The sequence below is a fragment of the Balaenoptera borealis genome (assembly GCF_965194805.1).
Source record: "Balaenoptera borealis genome assembly, chromosome: 13".
Taxonomy (NCBI): domain Eukaryota; kingdom Metazoa; phylum Chordata; class Mammalia; order Artiodactyla; family Balaenopteridae; genus Balaenoptera; species Balaenoptera borealis.
The window spans coordinates 103,103,630-103,131,614 of NC_138870.1; the positions used below are offsets into that span (position 1 = coordinate 103,103,630).

The 27,985-nt window shown below is 61.3% G+C and overlaps 1 protein-coding gene across 8 annotated transcripts in view; it reads left to right on the top strand.

The window, feature by feature from the left end:
* The window catches only part of GRAMD4 (GRAM domain containing 4), a 78,047-nt gene that overhangs the window by 33,678 nt on the left and 16,384 nt on the right, over nt 1-27,985 (top strand). For 6 of the 8 annotated variants that reach the window (XM_082350591.1, XM_082350589.1, XM_082350594.1 and 3 more), the window contains 3 exons: nt 552-762; nt 4,856-4,976; nt 23,767-23,887. In XM_082350591.1, the coding sequence (XP_082206717.1) occupies nt 552-762; nt 4,856-4,976; nt 23,767-23,887 (453 nt within the window). The remainder of the gene's footprint in view (nt 1-551; nt 763-4,855; nt 4,977-23,766; nt 23,888-27,985) is intronic. The other 2 variants (XM_082350593.1, XM_082350592.1) reach the window with 2 other exon arrangements.

Below are 27,985 nucleotides of genomic sequence, written 5' to 3' on the forward strand. Positions count from 1 at the left end.
GGGAGCGGGGCCAGGTGGAGCGAGGGGACGGGGCCCGGGGGGGTCTGAGACACCCTGAGGCCCAGCGTTCTGGGGGCTGTCCTGGGCGTGCACGTGGTCGTGGGTCTTGACGGTTGTTAGATCCTGGGAGGAGTGCCGGCCCTCCCCGCTTCTCACCGCGGTGTCTCCCCACCGCCTCCCCAGCCCCCTCTTCCCAGGGTCTGCGGCTCCCTTGCTGCTCCAGGCTGGCCCCGTCTTTGTGCCGGGAGGTCCCACCGAGAGACGTGGCTTCCTTCTGCCCTGTGGGCCACTCGGGGGAGCTGGCCTGGGTGGGCGACGGGGGTCCGAGCTCAGCGGCCAGCCCAGCCGGATGGGGGTGACAGAGGGCCCCGGCCTGGTGGGCGCAAGACGGGAGCCTGTGGGCCCCGGGGCCCCTGAATCGCGGGACTGGCTGCTCCCGGAGGGCAGGGCCGGGTGGCAGCCCAGGGCTGGGGCCTGGAGCCGTGTGGGGGGGGGCGGTGGCCAGCGAGTGGCTGACCATGTGACCGTGCCTCCCCCTTGCTGTCTTGCAGGGACCCCGAGCGTCATGTTAAGGTAAAGCAGAGGGGCTCAGTGCTGAACATGCTAAGGAGGCTGGACAAAATCAGGTTCAGAGGTCACAAGAGAGATGACTTCCTTGATCTAGCAGAGTCTCCAAACGCCTCGGACACCGAATGCGGAGACGAGACACCCCTGAAGACACCTCGGACCTCGCCCCGGGACAGCGAGGAGCTGAGGGACCCTGTGAGTACCGGAGCGACCTCCCCTCTGTGCGGCCGCGGGCGCCAGGCCCTGCGCTGGGGGGGAGGCTGGCCCCATCCTCAGGCGGCCACGCTGAGCGTGCGCTTGGGTGGACCACGTCCTGCCCAGGCTGCTCAGACACAGACGGGGCCGCTCCCCATCTCGCCCCAGTCCTCCGCCAGCCTCACTGCTCCCCATCTCGCCCCAGTCCTCCCCCAGCCTCACTGGTGGGGGCTCATCCCCGGGCCGAGCATAATTTGTCCGTTGGCCGGTTTTCTTTTCCTTCCTCACTGGTTTTCTGGGTGACTGGCAAATGTCTCACACAGCCTGATGCCCGGGAGTTGGACTCGAGGGGTCGCAGGGCGCTGTCGGGAAGCTGCTGGCCCCTGGCCCGAGGGCAGCTGCCTCTGGGTGCCTGGCTGGTCTGCCTGGCCGTCCCAGAGTGCGTGTCATCGACCCCTGGCAGCTGGCCAAGCCCAGGCTGGGCCTCATCAGCCCACGTGGGGACAGTGGCCCCTGAGGGCCCGTCAGTGGACGCCCTTTATTTGGACAGCAAGTTTCCTGAGCGGGGCTCGCGGCTCTGGTGGGAACCAGGCGTGAGCAGGCCCTGCCTTCTGGAAGCTTGTGTTTTGTCAGCAGGCATGCAGCAGGGTGGGGTGGGCTTCCTGTGGTCCCCTCCTGGCCAGGTATGACCGCCGGGCTCCCCGTTGTGGGCACAGCTGCCCGAATCCTCCCTGTTGTCAGGGAAGAAGCCCAGAGCCATCCAGCCCCCAGCCAGTTGTGGATGCCCTGCCCGAGTGGACGCCAGATCTGGTGGCCTGTGGCTTCCTCCCCAAGCACCTGAGCTAGGTTTTCCTTCCAGATGTGGCTGTGAGCCCTCGCCTTCCCAGCTCCTTGTATTACTAATGCTTTATAATAGAACAGGGATGGCGCGTTTGCTCCTGGCAGGAATGAATAATTGATTGGCGCTGCCTCCTAAGAGCCAGCCATCCAATCAGGCAGGGCTGGAGCTGCAGAGCCTGGAGGCGAGCGCCCTGCTTGGGTACTTGATGTGTCCCCTGCAGAGGTGGTGGCGGTCCTCCTGCCATTGGGCCCGGTGCGGGCCAGGGCCTCGCTTGATGTGTCTCCTAATGCAGCCCATCAGCATCTGCCTGTCGGGACATTGCGGGGCTCACAGGCGCTGTCCTAAGAAGGGGGTGCCTCCACGTCGGGGTGGGTCCAGCTGGCCGGCGAGGGCCGAGGGGAGGACCTGAGGGAGGGGTGAGCACGGGGGCCGTGCATACAAATGGCTGTCACGCTCACTCGCCCCCCTCCCCCCCCGCCCTCGGGGCGCTCTCTCCGTGGTGGCGGGACGAGCCAGCATCCCACCCTGGGATGTGTCGTCCTTCACTTAACCTCTGCCCCTGAGGGGCACTCGGTCACTCCCATGAGCCTCGTGCCCACGTGGCCTGCATCACCCCAGGTGTGCGGGCAGGGTCGTGTGTCTGTCGTCCTGGGGCTGTCACCAGCACCCTCCCACGAGCGTGCAGTGTCCTCCGCCGCCACCCGAGGGGCCCGCGTGCCACGCCCTTGCCCACCTGCACAGGGTGTCCCCAGGTGTTTCTGTTTTGCGATCCCGAGGGGTGAAGAGTGGCTTTTCCTACGAGGGAGGTTGGTCACCTTTGCCTGTGTTTAGGCTTCATTCTTCTTATTTTTTTTAACTTGTGGTAAAGTGCGCATAACATAAAATTGACCGCTGTAACCCTTTTTAAGTGCCCAGCTCGGTGGCATTAAGCACATTCACATTGTCGTGCGGCCAGCCGCACCATCCATCTCCGGAACTTCTTCATCTTCCCAAACTGAAACTCAGTCCGCATTAAACAGCAGCTCCGCAGCTCCCCCTCCAGGCCGCCCCCGGCCCCGTCTGCTTTCCGTCTGTGACCCGACTCCTCCAGCTCCGTCCTGAGTGAGCCCCGCGGTGTTTGTCCCCTGTGACTGGCCTGTCTCAGCACCATGTCCTCAGGGGCCATCGTGCTGTAGCGTCAGGCTTCATCCTTACGTCCTTTTTTGCGGGCAACCCGTCTGTGTCCTGGGGCAAAGGAGGCGAGCGGACCCAGTGGTTGAGGGTAGAATCCGGGTCCCATGGTGGGGGAGGGGAATGGGGGGAGGGAGGGGGTCCTGGACGGGCAGACGGGCTTGAGGGGGGGCGCAGCAGTGGAGGTGGGGTGATGTCCAGGGCAGGGTGTGGCTGCGGTCGGGGGAGGGCCGTTGAAGAGGAAGATGAGGAGTCTGAGGCCCGGGTCCACCGAGTGGTTGGTGACAGGCCAGTAGGGAGAGGGGCAAGGAGGAGAGGACCAGAGCCCTAGAGCTGGGGCAGAGGGAGAGACCCCACGCACGCGGAGGTGGAGCGGGCAACGCCTCCAGGAGCCGGGGGCAGAAGCTGGTCCCGCCGCGGAGAGACGCGGTTCTAGGGAAGCGGGGGGGAGAGGCAACCAGGCCGCCGCCCTGGCTTTGTGGCGGCAGCGCTGCAGCCTTGGTGGTCCCGAGTCCAGGCTCCCGACCCCAAGCTTAGCGTTGCTCTCGGCAAGTCTGGAAAGGGGTCAGCAGGAGGGACCCAAGGGGCTCGCGGAGGGGTTTGGGCCCCAGGATTTCCGGCACCACCCCCGGCGCCTGCCATCCGCCGCAGTGCCCCCTCCAGCTGCCTGACCCCCCAGAGCTGGTCCTCACCGTCCCTGCCGTCCTGTGGGCGCCCAGCTGAGCTGCCGCAGCTTCGACACAGAGTCCGGCCAGAGCCGCAAGGGCCCCAGGCTCTCTTGGACCCGGGGGCCCCTGTAGGAGCTCTTCAGCTCTAGGGCAAGTTCCAGAGGAACTTAATTCCAGCAGCTTAGAGACTAACACGCACCACAGCCTTCCGAGGACGTGCATTCACGTGTTCAGACGGGGCTGCAAACCGGGGGACGCCCTGCCTGCTTTGGTGAGAAGTTGCTGACATAATGGAGTCCAGCGTTCTGCTTCCGAATCAGTGTAGAGCCGCCTTTCCGGGCCAGCCTCTGCCCTCCGCTCTGCGGCCACCACCTTGGGCGCCGAGGTTGGGGATGGGCTGGGGAGGGACAGATTCATCTGCGGGGACCAATGGGCGAGCCTGGGCCATCTTCCCTGTGCAGGGGGCGTACCCTGCCTTTCGCCTACCGCCCAGTCTCGCCGTACGTGCCCCTGCCAGGCCCACGGGGCGGGCAGGTAAACATGGCCTGGTCCCTGCCCTCTGGGACCTCATGCCCCGGTAGCCAGAGCAGCTGAAAGTCCAGGGGGTCACGTGCCAGGACAGGGCAGCCATGGGCTAGAGGGTCTTACCGGCCCCCGTTGTTCCCCAGTGTGAGCTGCTGGTTCCCGGGGTGTGGCCTCCGAGCAGGTGACCTGTGCCTGGAGCAGTCACCGGGGCTGTCACGGGCCCTGTCCATGCCGGGTGTCCCCTTCCTCACCCTGCCTTCGGGGGGTGGTCGTGGAGACCAAAACTGGGGAGTCAGATTCCCCCCATTGCATGGCAGGGCACTCAGGTGCCGCCCTCACCAGGTCAGCGGTGGGGTGGGCGTGAGCCGGCAGCCCTGCTGCGCCCCGGGCAGGCCTGGCTGTGCCGACGTGCGCACCCCTTTCCAGCGGGCAGCGGTGGCCTGAAACAGGAGCCCGCCCTGGGCCCGGCGGGATGGCGGGTGGTGGCTTTAATTAGCCTTCTGTGGGAAAGGACAGGCCCCTGTTTGGAGTTCACTCACCTCAGAGCCTGGCACGTGGACACGCCCTGCCCCACCTCCCCGGAGTCCTGTTGCTGCCCCTCCCAGGGCAAGAGGGCGACAGGCCCTGTGGCCAGGCCCACCCTCCTCCTGGGAGGTCGCCACTCGGGCCAGGGCAGGTTCCGATGGTTTCCTTCCCTCTGCAGCCTGAGAGTTGTGTTGTGACCGTCAGGAGGCTTAACGTCATGCTTCCGGTTTTGCCTTTACTATTGCTGAAAGTCAGCCTCACCGGGGCTCTGAGGAAGTCCCCGTTGTCTGAAATTTCCCTTCCACCGACCGGCGAAGCCGAGGTGAACTGACGCTCCTCTGAGCTCTTGGTGTTTTCCTTCTAGGCTGGTCCAGGGACCCTCATCATGGCTGCAGGAGTCCAGGACTTTAACCGGACAGAGTTTGATCGCTTAAATGAGATCAAAGGTCACCTGGAAATCGCGTTACTGGAAAAACACTTCTTACGTGAGTACCAGTGGGGGAGGGAGGGGCAGAGGGGACGCTGTCCTGCAGGAGTGCAGCTGGGTCACAACAGGTGTCACCAGGCTAGCAGTGGGGACAGGTGTGGACGTCCCCACACGGCCTTTTGCGTCCTGGGTCTGCATCTCCCTTTGCTGCTCCACGAAGCTCAGCACTCCTGTCTAGACGGCTACGATACCTTTACTCTGAGATAGACGAGAACGTCACTGGGGAAGGAATAAGACGTCCCCTGGAAGTTCTCACTATGTTAGTGAATCTGGTGCATGGCCATGGTTAACTCAGCATGTAATAGAGCTTTCTGGAGGAATCTGAAATTTTCTGTTGTGTGTAGTTTGCACATCAAGGAGGGAGTGTGGGAGGGGGCACAGTGGGGTTTTATTGTCTGTTGGCCGCGGGCATGGGTACCTTGGCATTTGGCATTTGTGTTGCTTAACTGTCGGCCCTCTTGCTGGGGGCGTTGGCCTCTGGGTAGTGATGATAGTAGAGATGGTTCTGGAAGGGCCTGCGGGGCTCCTCCCAGAGATGATCTCATTTGATGGGTTGCCTTTGCTCCTCTCACCACCCCTCTGTCCTGCCTTGCAGACGAGGAAACAGAGGCACCAGGGCTAAGAAAAGTGATCCTACTGGTAGGTTAAGTCTTCTGACTAGTAGGGGGTTTAAACCAGGCAGACTAGCCCTGAAGCCCCCGCATGTGACACAGTGTTTTCACAGCTGACACCAGGGTGTGGGCGATGATATTAGGGAAAAAATACAGGGAGAAAGAAGCAGCTTCGCCCCTGTGTGCCCAGAGCCAGTCACGTCTGGGCCACGAGGAGAGCCGCCCGGGCCCAGGAGGAAGGGCCCCTTGGGTGTCATGCCCAGCTGGGGTCTCCCTCTGATACCTGGGACCAAGCAGCTGGCGCCCTTGCTTGCCCGCAGGCACCCGCCCTCTGTCCCCACCTGAGTCCTCTCTCTCTTTCGTCTAGTGTCTCCCTCGTTTATGTGACAAGTGTCATCTGAGCTCCAGCCGTGGGCACCCCGGCTGTGCCGCCCATGCAGCACGCGGGGCCCGTTGCCTGCAAACGAAGGCGGGGTGTCAGCGCCGCGGCGGGAAGCCTTGGGGGCCTGCCTTCTTCTCCCAGAAGTGGGCGGCGTGGCTCTCACTACATTTCTGTGCACCTTCCAGCCACCAGGTGCTGCAGCCCCGTCTCCCCCCAGGCCCCTCTTCCTGGTCAGTGCCTCCCTGGGCGAGCGTGCGTGTGCACGCACGTGTGTACGCGCACGAGCTCTGGGCGTGTGCCCGTCTGCACCCCGCCGGCCAGCGCTCGCCCGCAGGGTCCGAGCACCGAGGTTCTGAGGACGGCGCTGTGGAGTGACTCAGTCTCCCTGCGAGTCTGAGGTTGCGGCTGAGCTGGCTGGGGACACGGGGCCGGGCTGGGTCTGCTGGGACTGCCCGCGCTGCGGGCGGTGAGGGCCCTGCCTGGTTAGGCGCTGGTGCCTGTGGCCTCGGCCTTTGCCGAGCTCCCGCGGGGCGGCCCAGGTGGTCTCGCCAGTGCTGAGCAGGCCCCGCTGGGTGGAGGCTGTGCTGGGCAGCAGAGCTGGACGGCCCTGCTCGAGGCAGCAGTGGGTGGAGCCTGTGAAAGCGCCTTTGGTGGGTCACGCGGAGGATATTGGTGGTTTCACGGGGTTCGAGGAACCAGCAGAGTCAAGGGCTCTCAACGAAAGGGGAGGGGTCTGTGAGAGCATCCAACAGGGAGCCCCCCCGGCCGGGGAGGGGCAGCGTGAGGCTTCCAGGAGAAGGGGTTACGGGCGGGGCGGGCGGGGAGCGAGTGTCCACCAGGCAGCCGGGTGGGCCGGACAGCTGCGACCCACAGGGATGCCTGTCTGGGGCCACCCTGCTCTGTGTTGAAAAAAGGAAAAGAAAAGAGGCCGCCTGGCTCCGGATCGGCGTCGCGGGCGTCCTTGGACCGGTCCTCGTGGTCTGTCCTCCGTGTTTTACCAGAAGAGTAAAACAGTGGGTAGCTCATGTTGTAAAAGTGCAGAGTTCCACTTTGGCAGCCCGGGGCCAGATGGGGAAGGTAATAATTATGGGCATTTTTTTTTTAGTTATGGGAAATTTTAGGTGGATCAGAAATAGAGAGCGTGGTGTAACGCGCCTCTCACGCACCTGCCGTCGGTTTCAGCAAGAATCGGCTCGCGGCCAGGCTGGTTTCCTCCAAGCCCCCACCTACAGCCCCTCTGCCCCAGGTCTTTTGAAGCAAATTCCAGCCAGCATTCTGTCATTTGACCCATAAATATTTTAGTAGATAGCTCATCGTGGGTTTTTGTTTTTGTTTTTTGGCCGTGCCGCGCGGCTTGCGGGATCTTAGCTCCCTGACCAGGGATCGAACCCGCACCCCCTGCAGTGGAAGCGCAGAGTTCTTTCTAACCCCTGGACGGCCAGGGAAGTCCCTCATTCTGTTTTAAAAGCAAAAGTCCTGAGTCCAGTATTACAACTAAAAAAATCAAGTTTTTCTTGAATATCATCAGATACCCAACTTAAGCTCCAATTTCCCCAGTTGTCTGGTCATTTTTTGGGCAACTCTGGAATCACACAAGGTCCGTAGGTTGTGACTGGTAGATGTACCTCTCCTGTCTTTTACTCTGCCCGTTCTCCCTGCATCTGTTTTTGCTCTTTGTTGAGGAAACCAGGCCGTCTGTGGGTGGGGTCTCCACCCTGGACCTTGCTGAGCTCATCCCCGTGGTCCCGACACATGAGCCAGCGTGTCCCCCGTCCCTTGGTGCTGGTGGGGTGGGGGGGATCTTTGGGAGGACTCCCTCCCCGGTGGTGGTGGCGGTGGAGGTGCGTGCTTTCCTGAGGCCGTTTCTTTTGTCCTGTATCAGGACCTGGGTCATTATGGCTTCCATCCATCATCTCATTAGAGGTTGCAAATGGTAATTTTCGACTTCTGACCTTCTTTCTCCATTTATTAACCCAACATATTCCTGAAAACTTAACTATTTGGTTGCCCCAAGACGTAGTTCATATAGGAGAGGCAGGAGACGTGCTTGAATTTGTCCTTTGTATTTCCAGCTTTCAGAATAACGACTTGGTTCTCTGCTTAGAACATCCTCCAGAGGGTGAGGGTGTTAGGCTTTTGCGGGGGGGTTTTGCTGTCATCATGAGACCGTGGATTTAAACATAGTTTAATGAGTCTTAATCGCCATGTTTATCGTCTCACTGGTGCTCAGATAGCCCCACCTCTGGTCTGGGTTTGTCTGTTGTTTCCTCAGGATGAGACTCAGGTCAGAGTGTCACAGGTATGATGCTGTGTCCACAGTGCATCTGACCAGGAGGTCTGTGATGTCATTTTGTCCCCATATGCATGTTGTAGAGAGTTTGTTTGGGTTTTCTAAAGATTAATATTGTAAAGCAACTATATTCCAATAAAAATTAATTTTAAAAAAATTACATTAATTTTTCTAGTTATCTAAAATTGTTTCCATGGTTCCAAAGTCAGGGTATTTTCAGAGAAATCAGGTTTCTCTCCCTGTAACCCTCATTCCTTCTCTTCCCCTATAGATAACCAGTTGTCTTTTAATTGTACAGTCTATCCTTCCATTGAATTTTTATAGAAGCAAATATGTATATTTGGTCTACCTCCCCCCTTAGATGAATGTTTGTGTGTTTTCACTTTCTCCACACCGACATCACGTCCTGGAGGTCCCTCCAAAATGGTTCTCAAAGCTGTTCCGTGTTCCATCTGCAACTGCCCTGTGGCTGTAGGGTGTGGGTAACCTGCCTGCTCCCTGTTCCCTGTTACATAGTTACAGGTGGTTCTTAGCAGGCGGTCTGCGCCTTGAGTGCACGGTCCACACTTATTTCTATACCCTGAGGATCTGGCGCGCTGCCCTGGATCTAATAGGAGTTCAGTGCTTGGAGGGATGCAGAGCTGGAGTTTGCACAGAGAGACTGTCGCTCCCTGCACTCTCTCTTCCGTCTCAGTACCCAGGGGAGTACGGTGTGGAAGAAAGGATGTAGACCCCCCCTTGGGACCCACAGAGATGTTTTGGTTGCTGCTGAACCTGCATCTGTGTGCTAGGGTGGCCACCCCTGGTCTGCAGGGGGCGGCGGTGATGGGGAGCTTTGCTCTGGAGTTGGGACCCAGGCTTCTGGTTCCTGACTCAGGCCCGAGTGACCAGGTAGCCGTGGACATTTCACCATTCAGGGCCTGGTTGCCCCCATCCGTAAAACGCCTAAGTGGTCAGTGTTAAAGTTCCATTTAATTACCTGTAGTACTTTTTCTCCAGAAGCAGACTGTTATTCTTCTCGGAGAAGAGGAAATAGCCCAGGTTCACAGCGGCTTTCTTCGGTTATTAAATATTGAAGAGTACAAATGTTCCCGAGAGAAGATGGCAGAGGATGAAGAATGGGAAATTGAAATGCGTCCTGGCTCGGGACTGGGGGCGGGATCCTAAATTTGTTAAAGAAGCACATAATAAATGAACAGCATCGTCCATTTTCATCTAGCCCGAAGTGCATGTCGGTTGTTACTGCTTTTTGAGCGCACACACACACACACACACACACACACCCCTCCATAGTTTCTGAGCAGGAGTGTGCATTTATCGATCACCTGCTGGGTGCAGGCTCTGGGAAGGGAGATTCTCCAGCATCGTAAGCTGCACACACAGGCTCTTCCCGAAAGTGACTGGGCACGGAATATGGAGCTTAGAGGGAAAGTGCTTATGGGGTGTCAGGGGTCCGAGGCCTCCTGGGTGCTGGGCTAAGCCCGAGGGTCCCTGACCCGTGTGCAGGTGGTGTGTTGCCGGGCAGTTTCTTCTTCTCCACTTGACGTGAGGCCTGTGGACTCCTCTCTGGATGGACATGCTGGAGGGTGGTCCCCTCGGCCACACCCTGGGGGCTTGAGCCCTCGGGACAGGGATCCATCATCTCTGAGCCACTGACGCAGGTGCCAGACACACTGTGGTGGTTCCTGGGGAGGGTGCCTCTGGGAAAGGGGCCCTTTGCTCCTGAGCCCCTCTGCTCCCGGGAGCTCCCCTTCCTGCCCCAACTCGCGGTGGGTCAGTGTGGCCGGCTGTGACCCCCCTGGGAGGGCTTCCTGGAGAAGGTGGCCAGGGAGGTGGCAGGAGGGTGGCCGTCTATCTCCTGTGGACTGAGGGCCTCCCTCTGGTTGCCGAGGCTGAACAGAGGGGCCTGGAGGGAAGGAAGTTTCCGGGTGCCAGTCTGGGTGATTCAGGCTGAGGACGCCCTTTCTCACCACTGAGAACAGCAGCGCGGGAGCTGCCCGCTGCTAGAGGCGTCCGATGGGGCAGCCATCGGAAGCCGGCCGGGGTTGGGTTAGGTGTGGCGTTGATCGGATACCACCGGACCCGCCCCTTTGGGCCCGGGCCTGCAGATGTCCCTCTGGGGGTCTGGCTTTTTAAAAATATATATAAATTTATTTATTTATTTATGGCTGCGTTGGGTCATCGTTGCTGCGCGCGGGCTTTCTCTAGTTGCGGTGAGCGAGGGCTACTCTACGTTGCGGCGCGCGGGCTTCTCACTGCGGTGGCTTCTCTTGTTACAGAGCACAGGCTCTAGGCGCGTGGGCTTCAGTAGTTGTGGCACTCGGGTTCAGTAGTTGTGGCTCGCGGGCTCTAGAGCGCAGGCTCAGTAGTTGTAGTGCACGGGCTTAGTTGCTCTGGGGCACATGGGATCCTCCCGGACCAGGGCTCGAACCCGTCTTCCCTGCACTGGCAGGTGGATTCTTAACCACTGTGCCACCAGGGAAGTCCCGGTCTGGCTTTTTAAAAAAACTCTGCTCCTCCTGTGTACTCGGTGATGTTGAGCTGAGAGGATAAACTCCCAGTGCCAGAGGCTGTTCTGCCCCTGTAGCGATGCGCTTGTCGAGTGGTTTCTGCCCTTTCGTGAGGACGGCAAATGGGTGACCCAGACGGATGGGAAGGGAGCAAACAGATCGGATAACCGGCAGATGAAGACAGAGATGAGACTGCATGTCCATATCATAGAGAACTTATCTGGGGAAAAAATGAAATTGGCCCCGAAGAAAATGGCGTGTCTGACCCGCTGGGCTGGCTCTGAATTGCATATTTCTAGGTCACTCCTGCTGCCCGGTGGGAACCTGCTCCTTGCTTATCCCTGCAGATGTCCGGCCCTGCCTCCTCGCTGGACAGAGGCGAGCTGGCCCACCAGGCAGTCCTGGCTCAGCGCCCAGCAGAGCACGTCCCCCGCCTGGGCCCTGAGTGCTCGGGCAGAAGGAGGAGTGGGGATGGGGGCTGGGCACACACATATTTCCTGGTTCGGTGCTGGCCAGGGCCCTGGAGCCCGGACCTTGGCCGTCAGAGCAGCGCGCCACCTCTTGCTGAAAGGCGGTCATCGGTTCCTGAAAATCAGCTGTTCTGGGTGGAAACACTGGCTGGGATCCTGTTCCTTCTTATTTTACACGGGAAACGTTTTAATGCACTGCTTCTTCACCCCAGACCCCCAGTCAGTTTCCTAAAATGTATGTGAAAGGCAGTGGTGTGCCAGCATCTAGGCTGCAGCCTGTCGTGTGGGCACGTAAGAGCTGAAAGCAGCACTGCTTCCTGGTGACCAGGCCGTCAGTGTGGTGGGGGATGGTTTGTTCATCGTTCCATAAACTCTACCTCTGCATCCAGCAGCAAGTAGCACAGCGGTGAGTAAACGCTGGGGAAAATTGCAAACGGAAGTTTACCACGAAAGCGCGGCCTTTCCCGTGATGAACTGTTTTCCTTGAGGGGAGAGGGTGCAGGAAGGGAGGGGAATGACGTGGCTGCTTCTTTACTGGTTGCCGCAAGCATGCCCTCGGTTCGGGACCCGATACCTGGCACTTTGGGGGGGGCGTGGCTCTGCCTTCTAGAAAGGTCCGAGGTCATGGGGTGGGGGGATCCAAATTAAACTGGGAGGCCGGGAGAGTTCAGTTTGGGGAGAGTTGAGGAGGGAGGTGAAGGGCAGAGCCTAGGACCACGGGGTGGGGCCTCCAGGTGTGCAGCCTGCCACCTGGCCCAGGACCCAGAAACAGCTTTGCGAGTGGTCCCTGCATTTGCACACCTGGCCGGTGGGAAGGAGTTTTATTTAAGGATTATCACTTGATTTTTATTTTTGGCTGTGGCTGGGCCTGTTGAATTGTGTGCCAAGAGGACTCTTGCTTGAGAGTTCTACTTTTACAGGTTTAAAAATAGCCTCAAAGCTGTGTTCCTACCTCCTGGTGGCTTCCCTGGGGGCTGGGGTAGCGGGCTGGGCTATGGCCCTGCCGCCTGGGCATGGGTGGGCATGAGCCCAGGCGTCCCCTCTGTCTCCCTGAGCCAGTCAGGGTGGCCGTGGGCCGATAGGGGTGCACCTGGAGTCGCTGGTCAGGTGCTGTCCCTGCCCTTTTCCTTGTAGGCTTGGGGAGGCATGAAGGCTGGACCACGTGGGTGGGCCGGGCCGGCCGTCCTGGTGGGTGAGCGCTGCGCGAAACGCTTTGCCACAAGGAGCTGCTTTCCTGTGTTCGGGGCTCCACGCCTGTAGCCCATTTTGCCTCTCCCTCTGAAAGCGCTGGTTTGCCAGCACGCTGGTCGGGGTATTAGAGCATGCTCAGGTTTGTTTGGACTCCGGGCTGCGTGAAGGGGGCATTTTGGGTGCAGAAACCAAGCTTTAGAAGGTCACGTTGGACACCTGCGTGAGGGTCCCTCTGGGCTCGCAGAGCACCCCGGGCCTCCGCCTTCTCCCTGTTACACTCTGCTGCCTGCCTGCTCTCGTGGGAGGTGGGTGGGAGCAGGCTGAACCCCCTGCGGAGCTGGCCCTGGTTTCCCTTCGGGGCCATGCACCTGGCTGCTGGGCTTTGCTCACGTGGGTGTCCTGCTGAGCGGGGGCCCAGTGAGGGAATTGATGAATTACGGTGCAAACGTCTCTCTCCTGGGCGTGCCCTCCAATCTTAGAAGGTTCGGGGGTTCTGAATCCTATCTTGGGCAGGTATTCTGGCTCCCCTGGCCTCCTGCAGGCTCCCTTCCCATCCCCTGGCGGCCATCTGCCGGGTCAGCAGATGCCACAGAGCCGGCACCAGGTCTTGAAAAGGAGAGAATCATCAGGCTGGGAGCTGGGCCATGTGACCCAGGCACACCCTGTGACCGCTGGTGCAGAGGCTCTTCCCGCCCTGCCGGGCTGTGGCTCCTACTCCTGGGACCCCTGCCTGTGACTTAGCTGCCGGCAGGTATGAAGCTGCCTTTCCTGGCCCACCTGCGTGGCTGCGGAGGTGCAGAGAGGCTCAGGAGGGGGACCCGAGAGTGGGCCTCTGTCAGGACGCGCCTGTGGAAGGCCACGGGCTCGTGGCAGGCGTGACTCCAGGATGCTCTGCGCTGGTACTTCTCACCGTGAGAGTTTGGCCAAGTCAGTGGAAGCATCATCAGTGGGGGCGTTAGGGGCACAGCCAGAGGTGAGGAGCAGAGGGATGGGAAGGGGGGGGCCGGCTGGGACCCCCAGCACTCCCCAGGGGCCACTTGACCTGCTAAAGGAGGACTCTTCTTATGGCCTGCGGATTCTCTGGGGGCGGGAAGACCCCCCTCTGGGCTTGGTGGAAAGAGGGGGGATTGTCCCCCCCTCCCAGAGCCAGCTCAGCCTCCTTGGCCCGAGAGTATTGTCTCATGGCGAGTGTGGTGGGCAGAATCATGGCTCCCCACAACGTCCTCGTCCTGATCACCAGAACCTGTGACTATGTCACCTTACGAGGCCAAAGGGGCTTTGCAGACGTGATTGAGTTAAGGGTCTGAGATGGGGAGATGGGCCTGGGTTATCCAGGTGGACCCAGTGTCGTCACAGGGGTCCTCGTGAGAGGGAGGCGGGGGGCTCAGAGAAAGAGGAGGAGAGTTGACAATGGAATCAGAGGTCGGGGTGATGTCCCTGATGGTGAGGGGTCACCAGCCAAGGAATGTGGGTGCCTCTAGAAGCAGAAAGGGCCAGGAAGTGGACTTTCTCCTGGAGCCAGCCCTGCCCACACCTTGACTTGAGCCCCTCGAGACCCATTTCAGACTCTGACCTCCAGAGCTGTAAGAGGACACACTCTTCCACTCCATCTGTGGTGACTTATTACAGCAGCAGTAGGAAATCAACGTGGGGGGGGGCCCTGTGTGTGGCATTGCACCCCTGCCCCCACCTGCAGGAGACCCTCCGGCCCCCGACTGACGGAGCAGGGGCACAAGGGGAGCCCTTTGCTGCCGCAGGTGGTATCCGGGGCCGGTGGCCCGAAGGCCAGGCCACTGCGGAAGAGGCCATGAGCTGGGCTCTGAGGTTGGAAGGCAGCCCGAGGAGAGCCGCGGGGGCCAGAGGCCAGCTGCCACGGGCCCTGACAGCCCCTGGGGGACACGGTCCCGTTGGGGGGCTGCGCAAGATGAGGCCACCTTCTGAGTGACCGGCTCAGCGCTTTCCGCCTGGCGGGAAGTTGGCCTCCTGTTTCTTCTCTATCCGAGAGGAGGAGGAAAATTGACTGCAGGGATTTGTATCGTCTTTGTCCTGTGCAAGGAGCCAGCTGTGCTCTGCACTGCAGTTGACCTAAATACGTTGCCGGAGGGAGCAGACCCATAATATCCGCCGTCATGGGGTCTAATCATCGTTGCAGGCATAGGGAGAGTTGCGTGGCCTTGGGGCAGCCATTTGCTCAGAGAAAGGCTTGTAGGAGAGAAATGATCAGAATGCTGATGGGTTTTATTTATTTAGCTGTCTTTGTGCCCCCAGGAGAGGAGGCACCTGGAAGAGGCGGGAAGCCTTCTTAACGTTTGCTGTGAACTGGGACGAGTGGATTTGCCAGGCTGTACCTAAGCGTCCTTGTCTGCGGGGCCGCTGTCCTCTCACTGGCTTGCGGGGGGGGGGGGGGGGCGGCTTTGAGGAGTGAGGAGGGCAGGACTGCGGGGGTTCCTGGGAGGAGGGAGGAGCCCGCTGGTCTCGGCTCCACAGAGCGGCCACCCCGGGAAGGCCCAGGAGAGCAAGGGGCAGCTTGAGGGGGGATGGTGCCCGCGGGAAGGGCAGGGCCGAGGGGGCTTTGTCAGGAGCCCAGGTTAAGAGGACGTGGCCCGAGGCCCCCCTGCCTCCAGGACTGGAGTCCGTGAGTGTGTCTGCACGCTTGCAAGCAGGCGAGGAGCATCCCTGGAGCTTGGGACGGGAGCTGTGTGTCCACACGTGTCCACAGCGGCCTGGCTGACCACCTCCACATGGTGGGAACCAGCTGCACGTGACCCCTCGCAGGTGAGTGGCGTGGGGAAGGGAGTCCGGGGCGTTGAGGAAAACGCGGTTTCCTGCGGATGACGCTGTGGATGAGGAGGCGGCCGGGGCTGCCTTGCCCTTCAGGTGGAGCCAAGGTCCACAGAGGGGACTGGAGGGTGTGTGGGCGATGGGGTTCAGAGGAGCAGATGGGAAGGCACCCAGCACCCCGAGCTCGGCTCCCAGGAGCAAGGCCGCGGTGGCGTGAAGCCCGTCGCCTCTGTTTCGCCCACGTGAAGCTCCGTGGCCGGCGAGTCCGCCCACGCCTGTCCTCGAGAGGCGGTGGGAGCCCCTGCACACCCGGCCGAGCCCGAGGCGGCCCCCCCGGGGACGCACGCTCACTACTGCGGAGGGCCGGCCGCCCGGAGCCCGGGGGAGGGGGGGGGGGCGGGACTCTGCGGGGGGTCCCTGGGAGCTTCACCCACCTTCACCCACCCTCACCCGGTGCGCCTCGACTGAGCACTGCCGTAAGCCAGGCCCTCCGTGGGGGCCTCCGAAGTGGGTCCCGCGGGAGGAGGCTGAGCAGTGCTCCGCGGGCGCTCACGAGGGCACTCATGAGGGCAGAGGGTCTCCACGTGGCTCCAGGGCCCAGGCTCTCCCACTGCCAGGGGGAGCACGTCCTCTCAGAAGGGGGCCCCAGGGCCTCGCCTGCGTCGGGACAGGAGACCCGCCTCCCGAGGGTCCAGGGTCCAGCGGGACGCTGCACCTGGGTGGCCCTGGGGTCAGGTCACGCAGGCGAGGTGTCTCGGGCACCACCAGATGCCACTCCGGGCGGGGTGTGGGTGCTTGGTCACGGCAGCGTCCCCGCTTTGACAGAGCCTGGTGCGTTACACTTGCACAGCGAGTGTTTGCTCGTGGAGTTGTGTGCGGGCAGTGGCTTCTCCGCACAGCCAGGCGTACGTGGTGTGGGGCCCAGTGGAGGTCCCCGTGGAGGCTGGGGCTCCTGAGCGGATTACGTGTCAGGGCTCTGGACCCCCGATCGTCTGAGTGCCCCCCGCCACCTCCCAGCAGGTGCTCTGTGTGCAAGGACATCACAGGTGGGGACTCTGAGTGCCCTTGAGTCCTCAGGGCCAGGGTCCCCAGGAACCCCAGTAGGAGGCGGGGGGAGGCCGAGGCCCGAGGTTTGGGGCCCGCGTGCCTGGCGTGCAGGATGCAGACGTCCCTCAGGTGCTGGTGGCCGGCCACTCACTCCTGGCACCGTTTGCTGAATTCCCACCATGGCCCCCGCCTCCCACTGGTGTCCTCTCTGCCTGGTTCTCGACCAGCCTGGTGCGTGCGTCCTGCAGTTCACTTGCTGTGCTGTCCCCACTGCCCAGTGTCCATTCACCGCATCTTTCCTGGCTTCCCCTTGAGCCAGGCTGGGTCCTGGGCCGTCACAGACAGTGAATCAGACAGGGTCCTCTCTCTGGGGCCTGAGTTGGGGCATCTTGCAGCTGAATGTGACTTAGGAATGTGGCATGCTTACCAGGGGTCATGTTTGCTGAGCCCCTCCCTGTGGAGCTGTGTCACCTGAGGGAATCCCCTCCCAGCACCCTGGGGAGGACCCGTGTTGTCCCTGAAAGGAAAAAGCAAGACCCACAAGGGAAGATGACAAAGGGCCACATAAGATGGGAGGGGGTCAGGGGGGTCTCTCTGGGGGAAAATGGCGCTTGAGCCAGCACTGAGGTCGAGGGGCACCAGCATGTGCAAAGGTCCTGGGGCGGGGTCTGACTGTGGAGGCATTTGGGCACCTGAGAGAAGGCTCCTGTGGCTTGAACCCAAAGAGCAAAGGTGAGAGCAAGAGCACAGGGCGTCGAAGTTGGGAGTGGGGTGGGGCCTCAGGCTGGAAGGACTCCCTGTGTGGCCAGTTTGGGCAGGACAGCGTCAGGTTCTGACTTACACTTTAGAGGAGCCTCTGGCTGCCGTTTGGAGCCAGACTGGAGGGTGTGAGGAGAGCTGGGGTGCCAGTTAGGAAGCACGGTGCGAGCCGAGATGAGAGTGGGTGGGTTTGGGGGTGTTTGGAGGAAGAACCCCGACAGGTGGGGGTGAGGGCCCTGCCCATCTGCACCTGGCACGGGGCCCCTCTGCTGTAAATAAGCCAGACTGAGAGGGGTGGGGCATAGCCCTCCTGGGGCTGGCGGTCCGAGGCCTGGCTTCCCGCAGCCCTGGAGCAGGGGTCTCTGCTCTCCTGTCACCCGTCTCCGTGGCTGCTCTTCGCTCATTGCCTGGCCCCGGAGCAGGGGTCTCTGCTCTCCTGTCACCCGTCTCCGTGGCTGCTCTTCGCTCATTGCCTGGCCCCGGCTGGACCCTGCTTCTGAGTCTTAACTTGGAAATGTCCCCCAGGCCCTAGGCAGAGGCTGGCCCCTCCCCTGGTCCCCCGCTTTGTGCGGCCCCTTTACAGAGCCTCTCCTGTGCCCCTGGGAGGCACCAAGTCCAGTGGGTTGGGAGGCCACGGTCCTCAGGGAAACTAGGCGGCACGAGGGCCGCGCTGCTTCACCCCAGGACTGAAGGGGGTAGGGGGTCTCTGGAGGGGACCGTGGCTGACAGGAGCCAGGTGGGATGGCTCCCTGCGGGCTTGGCGTGGTGTCCTCCCAGCCCCCTTGTCTGGAGGGTCTTCTCCCAGGGGGTGGGAGGGACCACAGGGCCCTGAAGAATGCTGAGCCACATGCCCAGATCAGGGCAGAGCCCAGCGGGAGGGGCAGCGCGGGAGGTCCCGAGGACTCCAAATATTTACCGAGCACGTGGATGCCGGCACTCAGCAAACCTAAACATCTGCCCCTCGTTAGTGGCCAAATCGGGCGAGTCCTGAACTCCCCAGGTGGGAGGTGGGGCTGGCGCCTCTCCTTCCTGCCCGCGCCCCGGACACCCCCGAGAAGCAGCAGGGTCCCCCCATGGCTCTGCCTGCACGGGGCGGGGTGGCCGCTGTGTAGACACGGCCGCTCTGCCAGCCCGTCTGTTTCTGGGACCTGGGGCTGTCATACTGACCTTGGCCTGAATTTCGGGGTCTTGGGCTCGGCCCTGTGTCCCCAGGTCTGGTGAGGTGGCCAGGACAGGAGAGGAACCTGCTGGGTCCCCCTGAGCCCCATCCTATCCAGAAAGCAGGTTCCAGGCCAGCGAGGGTCTCACTTGACCGGCAGCGAGGGCAGCGGATCCTGGCCTCCCCTGGGCTCCAGTCTACGCCCCTGATCTTGGTGAATTAGTTGGTCACATTCTGAGGTCTCAGGAATGCCTTTTGGGACTTGCCCAAGTGAGGCTTCTCCTGTGGGAATTTCCATTGCAGCCTGTCAACCCCACGATTGGGGTGGTCTGTGACCCACCACTCGGACCATGGCTGCCACACGCCACACGTGGGGCTGACTTCTGGGTAGAGGGAGCGCTGAGCTGACCCTCAGCCAGACCCTGGAGCCCACTGCTGCACGTAAAGCAGCCTCGGTCCCACCCGGCAGGCCGGTGACCCTGACCCTGCGCCGTCGTGGTGTTGGCTCGGAAGTCTGCCGACCTCCCGGGCCCAGGGAGGGTCGTTCCTCTGTCACTGTTGTCAGAGTTCGCGTTCCTCTGTCCGGGGGGCTGCTTGGTCTGTTTTCCCCGAGGCTGTTGAAAAGGCTCCGCTTGGACATGGCCAGTGGGGGCCATGGGCTGGGCGTCCGGGGTTCACCCTGCCGCCGGCTGACGCTCCCCGAGGGCTCCCGCGCTGTGGACGCCGCGGGCCGGGCACAGAGGCCCACCTGCTGGAGCTCCCGGGGCCTGGAGCGGGCGGCACCCGCAGGGTCGGGCAGGCTCTGCGCTGGCAGCTCCTGCTGAGTTACACCTGCAGAGAGCGCCTCAGCAGTGTAGGCTGTTGTCATTGTCACCAAGCGACCGGGGGAGTTGGGTCTCGGGGGAAAGCATACTGACCGCAGGCTGAGCTGCAGGCGGGCGAGCACAGCCCCGCCCCATGGGAGCCCGTGTGGTCCCTTGCCCGGGACCATCTCGGGGACTCTGGCAGGCGCTACCCCTGCCGCCTGGACGCTCCCCTCTCAGGTGCACGGGGCTCGATCCTCCTCCGCAGCCCTGCTCACGTTTGTCCTAGGCTCAGGCTCGCTGAACAGGGCTGTTCCTACGGCCCAGCCCACCCCCCACCCCCCGCCGCCGAGGGTGGCTCTCTGTCTGGGTCACTTCTTCATCGCAAGTGTCCGGAGCGTGCCTGGCGCACGAGGCTGCCCAGCGCTCACTGGCGGAGTGGCCGATGCGGGCTCTGAGCTGCTCCGGTTCAGCCTGGCCCAGGCCGTCAGGTTTGTTTTGCAACTTTAGCTGTTTGCAGAAAAGCGGAAACGGGAGCATTGGCCCAAAGCAGCTGCCCGCGGAGGGGCCGATCTCTGGTCTTGGCCCTCGACACGCTGTCGCGTGGGCAATGGGTGTCTGTCGAGGCTGTGACTCCACGTGGCTTTGTAGCTGGGCCACGGCATGCGCTGCGGCTGCTGTGGCTGTGTCCCATCTGCGCGTGGGCAGCCTTGCCCTAGGGCCCCGGAGGAGCCGAGCGAGGGGTGTGGCGGCGGCCTCGTGTGCCTCTTCGTGGCCCCAGGCCCTCTGCCCTCCGTGAGTCTGGGGCCTGCCTGTCCCGGGTGGGCGGTGGCTCCTCCAGGGTCACATCTTTGAGAGCGCTGAGGAGTGAGGGCTCACGTCCAGGAAATGCAGGAGGTGGGCAGAGGGATGAGGGAGGACTGTGTCACCCTGGGGCCGTGACGAGAACGAGCCCCCCATGTACCGGTTCAGAAACAAGAAAAAGCGATTTCTGACGTGACTTGGGTCTCGTATCTGCAGGCGCCTTAGGCCCGAGGGAGGTGACCTAAGATTTCCAGATGGACTCGATTGCATCTTATAGTGATTACATCGTACAAAGGACTTGGGGCGGGATCCTGGAGAAGTTGCCTGCAGCTACCTGTCATTCCCCAGATGTCTGTGGGGCGACCGAGTGGGGAGGGGCTTTGCGGGATGGCGAAGGAGTTCCCCACCTGGAGGACAAGGGTTTGTAGCTGGACTGTGCTCACTTCTGGGGGGCCGCGGAGGCGGAGAGCAGAACCCCTTCACTCACTCAGCAAGTGCTCGGGGCTCTCAGGTGCTCGGTGTAGACTGACCCCCAGGCCCAGTGCTGAGCCCTAAAATTTTATAATTTACGGTTGATTTACAATGTTATGTTAATTACTGCTGTACAGCAAAGTAATTCAGTTATACATATATGTATACATTCTTTTTTATATTCTTTTTCATTATAGTTTATCCCAGGATATTGAATATAGTTCTCTGTGCTATACAGTAGAACCTGTTGTTTATCCATTCTGTATATAATAGCTTACATCTGCTAACCCCAACCTCCCACTCCATCCCTCCCCCAACCCCCTTCCCCTTGGCAACTACCAGACTGTTCTTTATGTCCCTGAGTCTGTTTCTGTTTCATAGATTGGTTCATTTGTATCATATTTTAGATTCCACATATAAGTGATATCGCACATTATTTGTTTTTCTCTGTCTGACTTACTTCACTTAGTATAATCATCTCTGGTTGCATCCATGTTGCTGCAAATGTGAGCCCTCACTCTTGAGTCAGCGGGTGATGCTTCCCGCTGCCGGGGGCTCTGGTCTGGGCCTGCAGCGGGACCAGCACCCGTCTGCCTCTGGTTGTGGCCTTGGGCCTCCTGCACGGCCGGCGCTGCCCGGGCATGTGCACGGCGGGCGGTGTGCGCATGTTCTCCCGTGGTGGGAGGAGGGTGGGTCTTTCCTTAGCTCCCCCTGTGGGCTCTTTGCTCCCTTCGTCCCTGCAGCCCGGCTAGGCCCCCTACCCCACCGTCAGTGCCCAGGTAGGAGGAGAGCCGGAACCCCCGCCCTGGACCAGACTTAGCTCAGGAGCATCTGTGGCCCCCACGCAACTCTGCAGGACTTGCGTCAGGCTGGACTGGGCCTCTTCATCGATGCATAACTCACTTCTTCAGTAGAGGTAGCTGGGGTGCTTTGGGGGGAGACAAGAGAAGTGCAGGACTAGACTGTATGCAAAGCGGGTTCCGGAACCTTCTTGCACACCCTCCTCCTTCTGCTGTTTGCGCCCAGCCGTCAGAGGGGTGGCCGTCCATGGTCCTGATCACCTCCCTGTGCACGGTGCTCTCTGAGGCCCCCTTCCTCACTAAGCTCAGCCCGCCCTGGGTCCACAGGCCCAGAGGGTCTGTGTCTTCACTGCAGCTCCAGCCTGGAGATGGGAGGAGACCCGTCCTCAGGAGTGTGGGCTGGGTGGCTGCTTACGGATCTCTTGTGTTGTGTGGCTGGTTCAAGCCATCTGGAACCTTCTTGCCAAAAGCTAGACTCGCCGGCCTGGGTGTCTGAGTGCAGTGAGGCCCTCTGGGGAAGAGGGAGTCAGGACCCCACCCGTCAAGGGCTCAAGGCCCTGCCGAGAAGGTTGCACTGGACTCTGGTGCAGATTTAAGTAAGAAGGACGTGGCTGGGTTTGCTTCTTAGGAAGCGAGTGTGAACTTCTGGGAGTGCCAGTTCCTCAAACTCAGTTTGCTTAGTTCGAAGCCTTTGAGCTTTGGTCGTGGCACGTAAAAACCAAATGGAATCGTGTGTGTTTGCGTGGGTTCTGCAGCGTGAGTCACAGTGCTGGTGTCCCTCGAGGAGAGCAGGATGGCTGGCCAGGGCAGCGTGCGGACGCCCACACCCAGGAGAGGCCGCAGCTGGCCTGTCAGCACAGCGTCCTGGCCAAGAGCCTGGGCTCGGGAGCCAGACCTCCTGAGTTCATGCCCTGTTATGGACTGAACGTTTGCACCTCCCAAAGTGCACGTGGTGGTGGTGAGAGGTGGGCCCTTGGGAGGCGATTAGGGTTAGCTGAGGTCACGATGGTGGGGCCCCGTGATGGAATTAGTGCCCTTATAAGAAGAGGAAGAGATGCCAGAGCTGGCTCTCTGCCTCTGAGGACACAGTGAGAAGGTGCCGTCTGCAGGCCCTGAAGAGAGTCCTCGCCAGGAACTGAATCTGCCGGCACCCTGACCTTGGACGTCCAGCCTCCAGGGCTGTGAGAGATAAATGTCTGTTGTTTAGGCCACCTGGTCTGTGGTATCTTGTTACAGCCGCCTGAGCACACTAAGACACGCCCACCTCCACTGTACAGTCTCCAGAAAGGGAGGCCTCATCTGTGCGTAGAAGTCTGGCCGGTGGTCACCCCTGGGGACGGGGCAGGACAGGATGCAGGGTGGAGGGAGTGGCAGGGGCTGCTGTGGGGCCTGAAGCGCGCAGTCTCTGGATCTGGGTGTCGTCGTGCGGTGTCCGGTCGTGCAGAAATGCAGAGCGACGTCCACTTAGGGCGTGTGCAGCCACGTGTGTACGAGGTTCCTGTCGCCTCTGTAACAGATTTCCACAAACTGGGGACTTAAAGTAGCCTCCTTATTCTCTTACAGTTCAGAGGCCAGAAGTCTGAAATGAGTGTCACAGAGCTCAAGTCAAGGTGCGGGCAGAGCCGTCTTCCTTCTGGAGGCTCCAGGGGAGACTCTGTGTCCTTGACTCTTCCAGCTCGTAGACGCTGCCCGTGCTCCTGGCTCTTCACAGTCAGTGGGACAGCACCTTCCTGTCTCCTCTCTCTGACCCCTGACCCTCCTGCTTCCTCCTGAGTTTCCATCATTGTGATGACATTGGTCCCATGCACGTAATCCAGGATACACACCCATCTCAAGATCCTTATCACTTCTGCAGGGTCCCTTTGTCCTTGTAAGGTGCTTAGTCACAGCTTCCAAGGTTAGGATGGTCCATCCTTGGGGCCATTCCTCAGCCCACCCCACACTCCCAATTAGAACAGCAGCTACCTGGCACTGGCTTCCATCACACCTGGAATAAATGTCCGGTCCTCATTCTGGCTTCCCGGGCTCTGATGCCCCGCCCGCATCTCATCTGTGACCCTTCCCCCCAGCCCACGGCCCCTCCTGCCTTCGCCTCACCGAGGCTGCTCCTTCTGCCCATCCCACGCTCCCCCCCAACCCCTACCCTGCCGGTCCATGACCTTCTGTTCATCCAGGTTCTGACTCAGACACACCTTGGTCCGGCTTCTCTCGAGCACCCGCTCACCCTCCCACTGTACCCCTCGTCGTCCCGCCGCACCCCTCATCCTCCCGCCGCACGGTTCTCAGGTGGTCAGCAGCTAGGTGGCAGAGCTCTCTGCCCCTCACATGGGCTTTGCTCTGCGGCCGAGACCTCTCAGAACTGCACCTGCTGCATGTGTGTCTGTGGGGTGACCAAGTGCCGCCAGCGTCCCTTCCTCGGGGTGTCCTGCCCCCATGGAGGTGGTTTGGTGAAATGCCTTTTGTGTGTCTATCTTGAATGGGTTTTATTTAGTAAAGACACCCTCACCCTTGCTTCGCCTCAGATCTTGCCCTGACTGTGTAAGAGGAGCCCCGGTTGATAGACTCCTGCGGGTGTGCCCCCCAGGAAGGAGCAAGAGAGCTGCTGTTGCCAGTTGTCTCAGTGCTTTGCAGACCAGCCCTCTCTCGGCACCTCTGCATGGGGGCCAGAATGGACCACATGACACTCACCTGGGCTTCTCTCCCTTCACAGAGGAGGAGCTCCGGAAGCTGCGAGAGGAAACCAACTCGGAGATGCTGCGGCAGGAGCTGGACCGGGAGCGGCAGCGGCGGATTGAGCTGGAGCAGAAGGTCCAGGAAGTGCTGAAGGCCAGGTGAGGAGGGGGAGGGGCCAGGTGAGGAGGGGGGAGGGCCAGGTGAGGGGGGGAGGGCCAGGTGAGGAGGGGGGAAGGCCAGGTGAGGAGCCCAAGGCCAGGTGAGGAGCCCAAGGCCAGGTGAGGAGGGGGGAAGGGCCAGGTGAGGAGCCCAAGGCCAGGTGAGGAGGGGGGAAGGGCCAGGTGAGGAGCCCAAGGCCAGGTGAGGAGCAGGGGAAGGCCAGGTGAGGAGCCCAAGGCCAGGTGAGGAGGAGGGGAAGGGCCAGGTGAGGAGCCCAAGGCCAGGTGAGGAGCAGGGGAGGGCCAGGTGAGGAGCCCAAGGCCAGGTGAGGAGAGGGGAAGGGCCAGGTGAGGAGCCCAAGGCCAGGTGAGGAGCCCAAGGCCAGGTGAGGAGGAGGGAAGGGCCAGGTGAGGAGCCCAAGGCCAGGTGAGGAGGAGGGAAGGGCCAGGTGAGGAGGGGGTGAAGGGCCAGGTGAGGAGTCCAAGGCCAGGTGGGGAGGAGGGGAGCTCCAGGTGAGGAGGGGGTAAGGGCCAGGTAAGGAGCACAAGGCCAGGTGAGGAGGAGGGGAAGGCCAGGTGAGGAGCCCAAGGCCAGGTGAGGTGGGGGGAAGGACCAGGTGAGGAGTCCAAGGCCAGGTGAGGAGCCCAAGGCCAGGTGGGAGGAGGGGAGGGCCAGGTAACACTGTCGCCCAGGTAGTGTTGCCCTCTTGGTGGGTAGCGGTCCCCTGAGCCAAGACCCTGCTCAAACCCTGAGGTGGCCGGTCCCCGTGAGCGGCCTCTGCCGCCCTCCCAGCCCCTGCCGGACCCAGGGCATCAGGAGGGTACACGGGTGAGTGGTGACGGTGGGCCTGGCCCCGACTTTCTGGGCTGAGTCCTGCCTGTGCCCGCGGCGAGCTGCGATCCTGGGAAAGTGGCTGCCTTCCTGTGCCTCGGGGCCTGGCGGGGGGCGGGGGGGGGGCGTGTAGGTGCTCCTGCTGCACGCTGGAGGGGGAACGGGCGGAGTCTCAGCTGAGCCCTGGGAGGTCTGGCCGGGCAGGGCTGAAGAGGGACGCGGAGCCCCCAGAACCACCTGACGTCCCCTCAGGTCTTGGCCGGCAGTCGCCCCCAGGACCCTGAGACCCTGCCCAGCCCGCCTGTGTGCTCGCATGCTCACTCCCCACACCCTGCCCCAGTGCCCACTCGGACACACCCCGCCCCGAGCCCCTGACAGCACCCTCGGGCGGGGTCAGCCTGCCATGGCCTGTCACCTCCTCCCAGCAGGGTCTCTCCATCCTGGGGCGGCCAGAGGCCGCCCCAGCTTCCGGAGGGGGTGGTGTGGACTCCCACCTCTGCCCACGCGAGCTCGGCCCCTGCCTCATGGTGCCACCAGCAAGAAGCGGGTCATTCCAGAGGGATATTTGCAAGTCCTAGGAGCTGTGTTCTTCCCGTCCTGATAAAACCCCCCAGGGCTCCCTGTCCCTGTGTACAGCGTCCAGGCCGGCGGCCTGGCGGACGAGGCCTGGGAGCTGAGGCCGCCAGAGTCTCCACCCCTCCCCCTCACCAGCCTGGCCTCTGGTCCCGCACCCCTTTGTCCAGGCCCCCCTGGCCTGAGTGCACAGCCCTCTCCAGCTTGGGACACCCCAGTCAGAGCTGGCTTTTCCGTGGGGTGGCCTGGCGTCGTTGTCGTTTCTGAGTGTCGTCACTACGGTGGGGCTCTGAAGAGACCCCTGCTCCAGGTACCGCGCCGCGCGGGCTTCAGCTGCTGAAAAGGCCGAACCTCCTGTGCTTCGTGCTGGCCTCCTCTGGGTCTCAGCAGCTGGTTCTCAGCCCCAGGGAACAGGTGGCACTTGGTTCCCTGGGGGAGAAGGTCCTTTAGTTTCCTGCTCTGCTGGGTGTTAGGACAGCTCCGTGGGCTTTCCGGTGCCCCTGAACGAAGGCCACCTGCCTGTCCCACAGGTCAGCGTGGCCCATTCTGCAGTTCTCTGGGGCTCCCCGCGGGGGCCCCCGTGTTGGGGGAGGGTGTCACTTGGTTTGCCGGGCTACAAGGCCGGCACCCCTCCCTGGACCGGAAATCGGACCACGGCTTCAAGCAGTACTTTCCCTGATGTTAAACCTTATGTGAAAATCTGTAGACGTTCAAAGATTCAATTACATTTAATAACGCAAAGAGGTGCAGCCAGCGACCTGACCTGGGATGACTCTGGGAGATCCAGGTGCTTGGCTGGGTGTGGGGTGTATTGTCAGCCCGCTGGCCGGCCAGGCCTGGCCTCTCATGGCATGTCACAGTGCTGTCACCTGCACTGACACGCTTCTGTCTGATGCAGTTTGTGTTTATGTGTGGCTTTACTGGAGGCCCCACTTGCCCTGGTGGCATCGGGCGGCGCTCAGCCTGAGAGGACCCTGTGTGCCAGCTCCCTTTGCAGGGTCCATGTCTTCTGTCTTCCACCCTCCCGCCACCCCCAGCCCGCTCCGGGGGTTTAATCCTCGTCCTTTCACCAAAGCCCCTTGGGTGCCTGGCCCCTGATAGGTTCTGAGGCTACAGACAGATCTGTTTCTTACGGGTCTGCTTGGGGACCAACTGGGGATTACAGGAAAGGAACATCCAGGCCCGGACTGAGGAAGTAGAAGCTGAGGGTCCTGGGGAGCATGGGGTTTAGGGGGGCCTTAGGGTTTAGGAACCTTCTGGAAGCTGAGACCTGAAGGAGGAGAGGAACAGGGAGAAGCAGGTTCCAGGCAAGGGACCTCCTCTTTCCTTGTTATCCTGGTGCCCATCTGGGGTCGCTGTGGGCCGTCCAGGGTGGGCAACTGTGTGGAGGGCCACCTTCACACCTGGGCGCACGCACACACACACACTCGATCTGCAGGATTAAAACATGGTCGTTTATACAAACCGCTGTTTTGCTTTTTAAGAAAATTCCTGGGAAATCGCCTTGGTTTAAGCTTACTCCAGGCGAAGGCCACGTCCAGTTATCCGTCCGAAAGCAACATGGAGAAACTGCCTTTGACCTCCACTGGCCTCTGGTCAGGCCCTGCCCGGGCCCCACCCTTGGATTTGCTCTCAGCGGCACCTCCCACGGCTCCTCCGCCCTCCCAGCTGCGTTGAGGGGGCCGGAGGGTGCGTGTCATTGTCCTGTGCTGCACCGCCCACGGTGTTGGTTGGGGCTTTGGCCGGGGCACCCCGTGTGGGAACTACACAGACCCTGGTGACTGCCTCCCGTGCCCAGCCCGGCCCTGACATGTGGCCCTGGCACCCCCCGCCCGTGGGCTTCAGCATCTGTCCTGCGGCCTCGGGTTGTTGCCGGCGGGATAATTAGATTTTAGAAAAGCCCTCCAGGCGCACTCCACTCCAGACTTGTTCCGCTGATCGTTAAACATCAGCGGAGGTTGTTCCAAAACATTTAGAAGAATCCACAGTTATCAGGAGTACAGGGCCCTTTCTTCTGATGAAGTGAAGTCCCGGGCGGGCATTCGTGTTGCTCTGAGGCCACCGCTCACTCCCCACCTACCCGGAGCTGTGGGTGGACGCGGCTGGGAGGCCCTGATACGCTGTCTGCCCTCTGCCTTCCTCTTAATGTTCAGAACGTCATTGCTGTGCGCTGTGTTGTCAGTCTGTTTCCCACGTCCCGTGCACGTTACAGGCGCTCACGATGTTCCATATGTGGTGTGACGGGAAGAAGGTAAAATTCCCCGCCACCTGGAACACCTGCGCCCGTGTTGCCAGCCGTCTTTCCCTGCAGGCAGCTAGCAGCCCATTTATACCTAAATACCTGTCCGATTCTAGCGGTGATTATGTTGGAAAGGTCACACAGCCAGTGGCTGTGCAGTATCAGTATCATCAGATGCAAGCCAAATGGTACCAAGCACGGCACCCCCAGACAGCCCCGCCGGCCACTCAGACCCCAGGCCCAGCTGTGGCTGAGTGGTGCGGCGTCCTTCAGGCCCACGAGTCCTCAGTGGCACACCGGGGCCCGGGCTCTGCTGGGAGCCCATTTGTTAGTGCTTCCTGTGTGAGCTGCCTCTTCAGGACCCCCGGCCAGTTCCGGGAATGTCCTGGTCCGGAGGCCTGGACACCTGCCCAGGAACAGAGGGAACCCAGTCTGGGGTCTCCTGTGTGCCCCA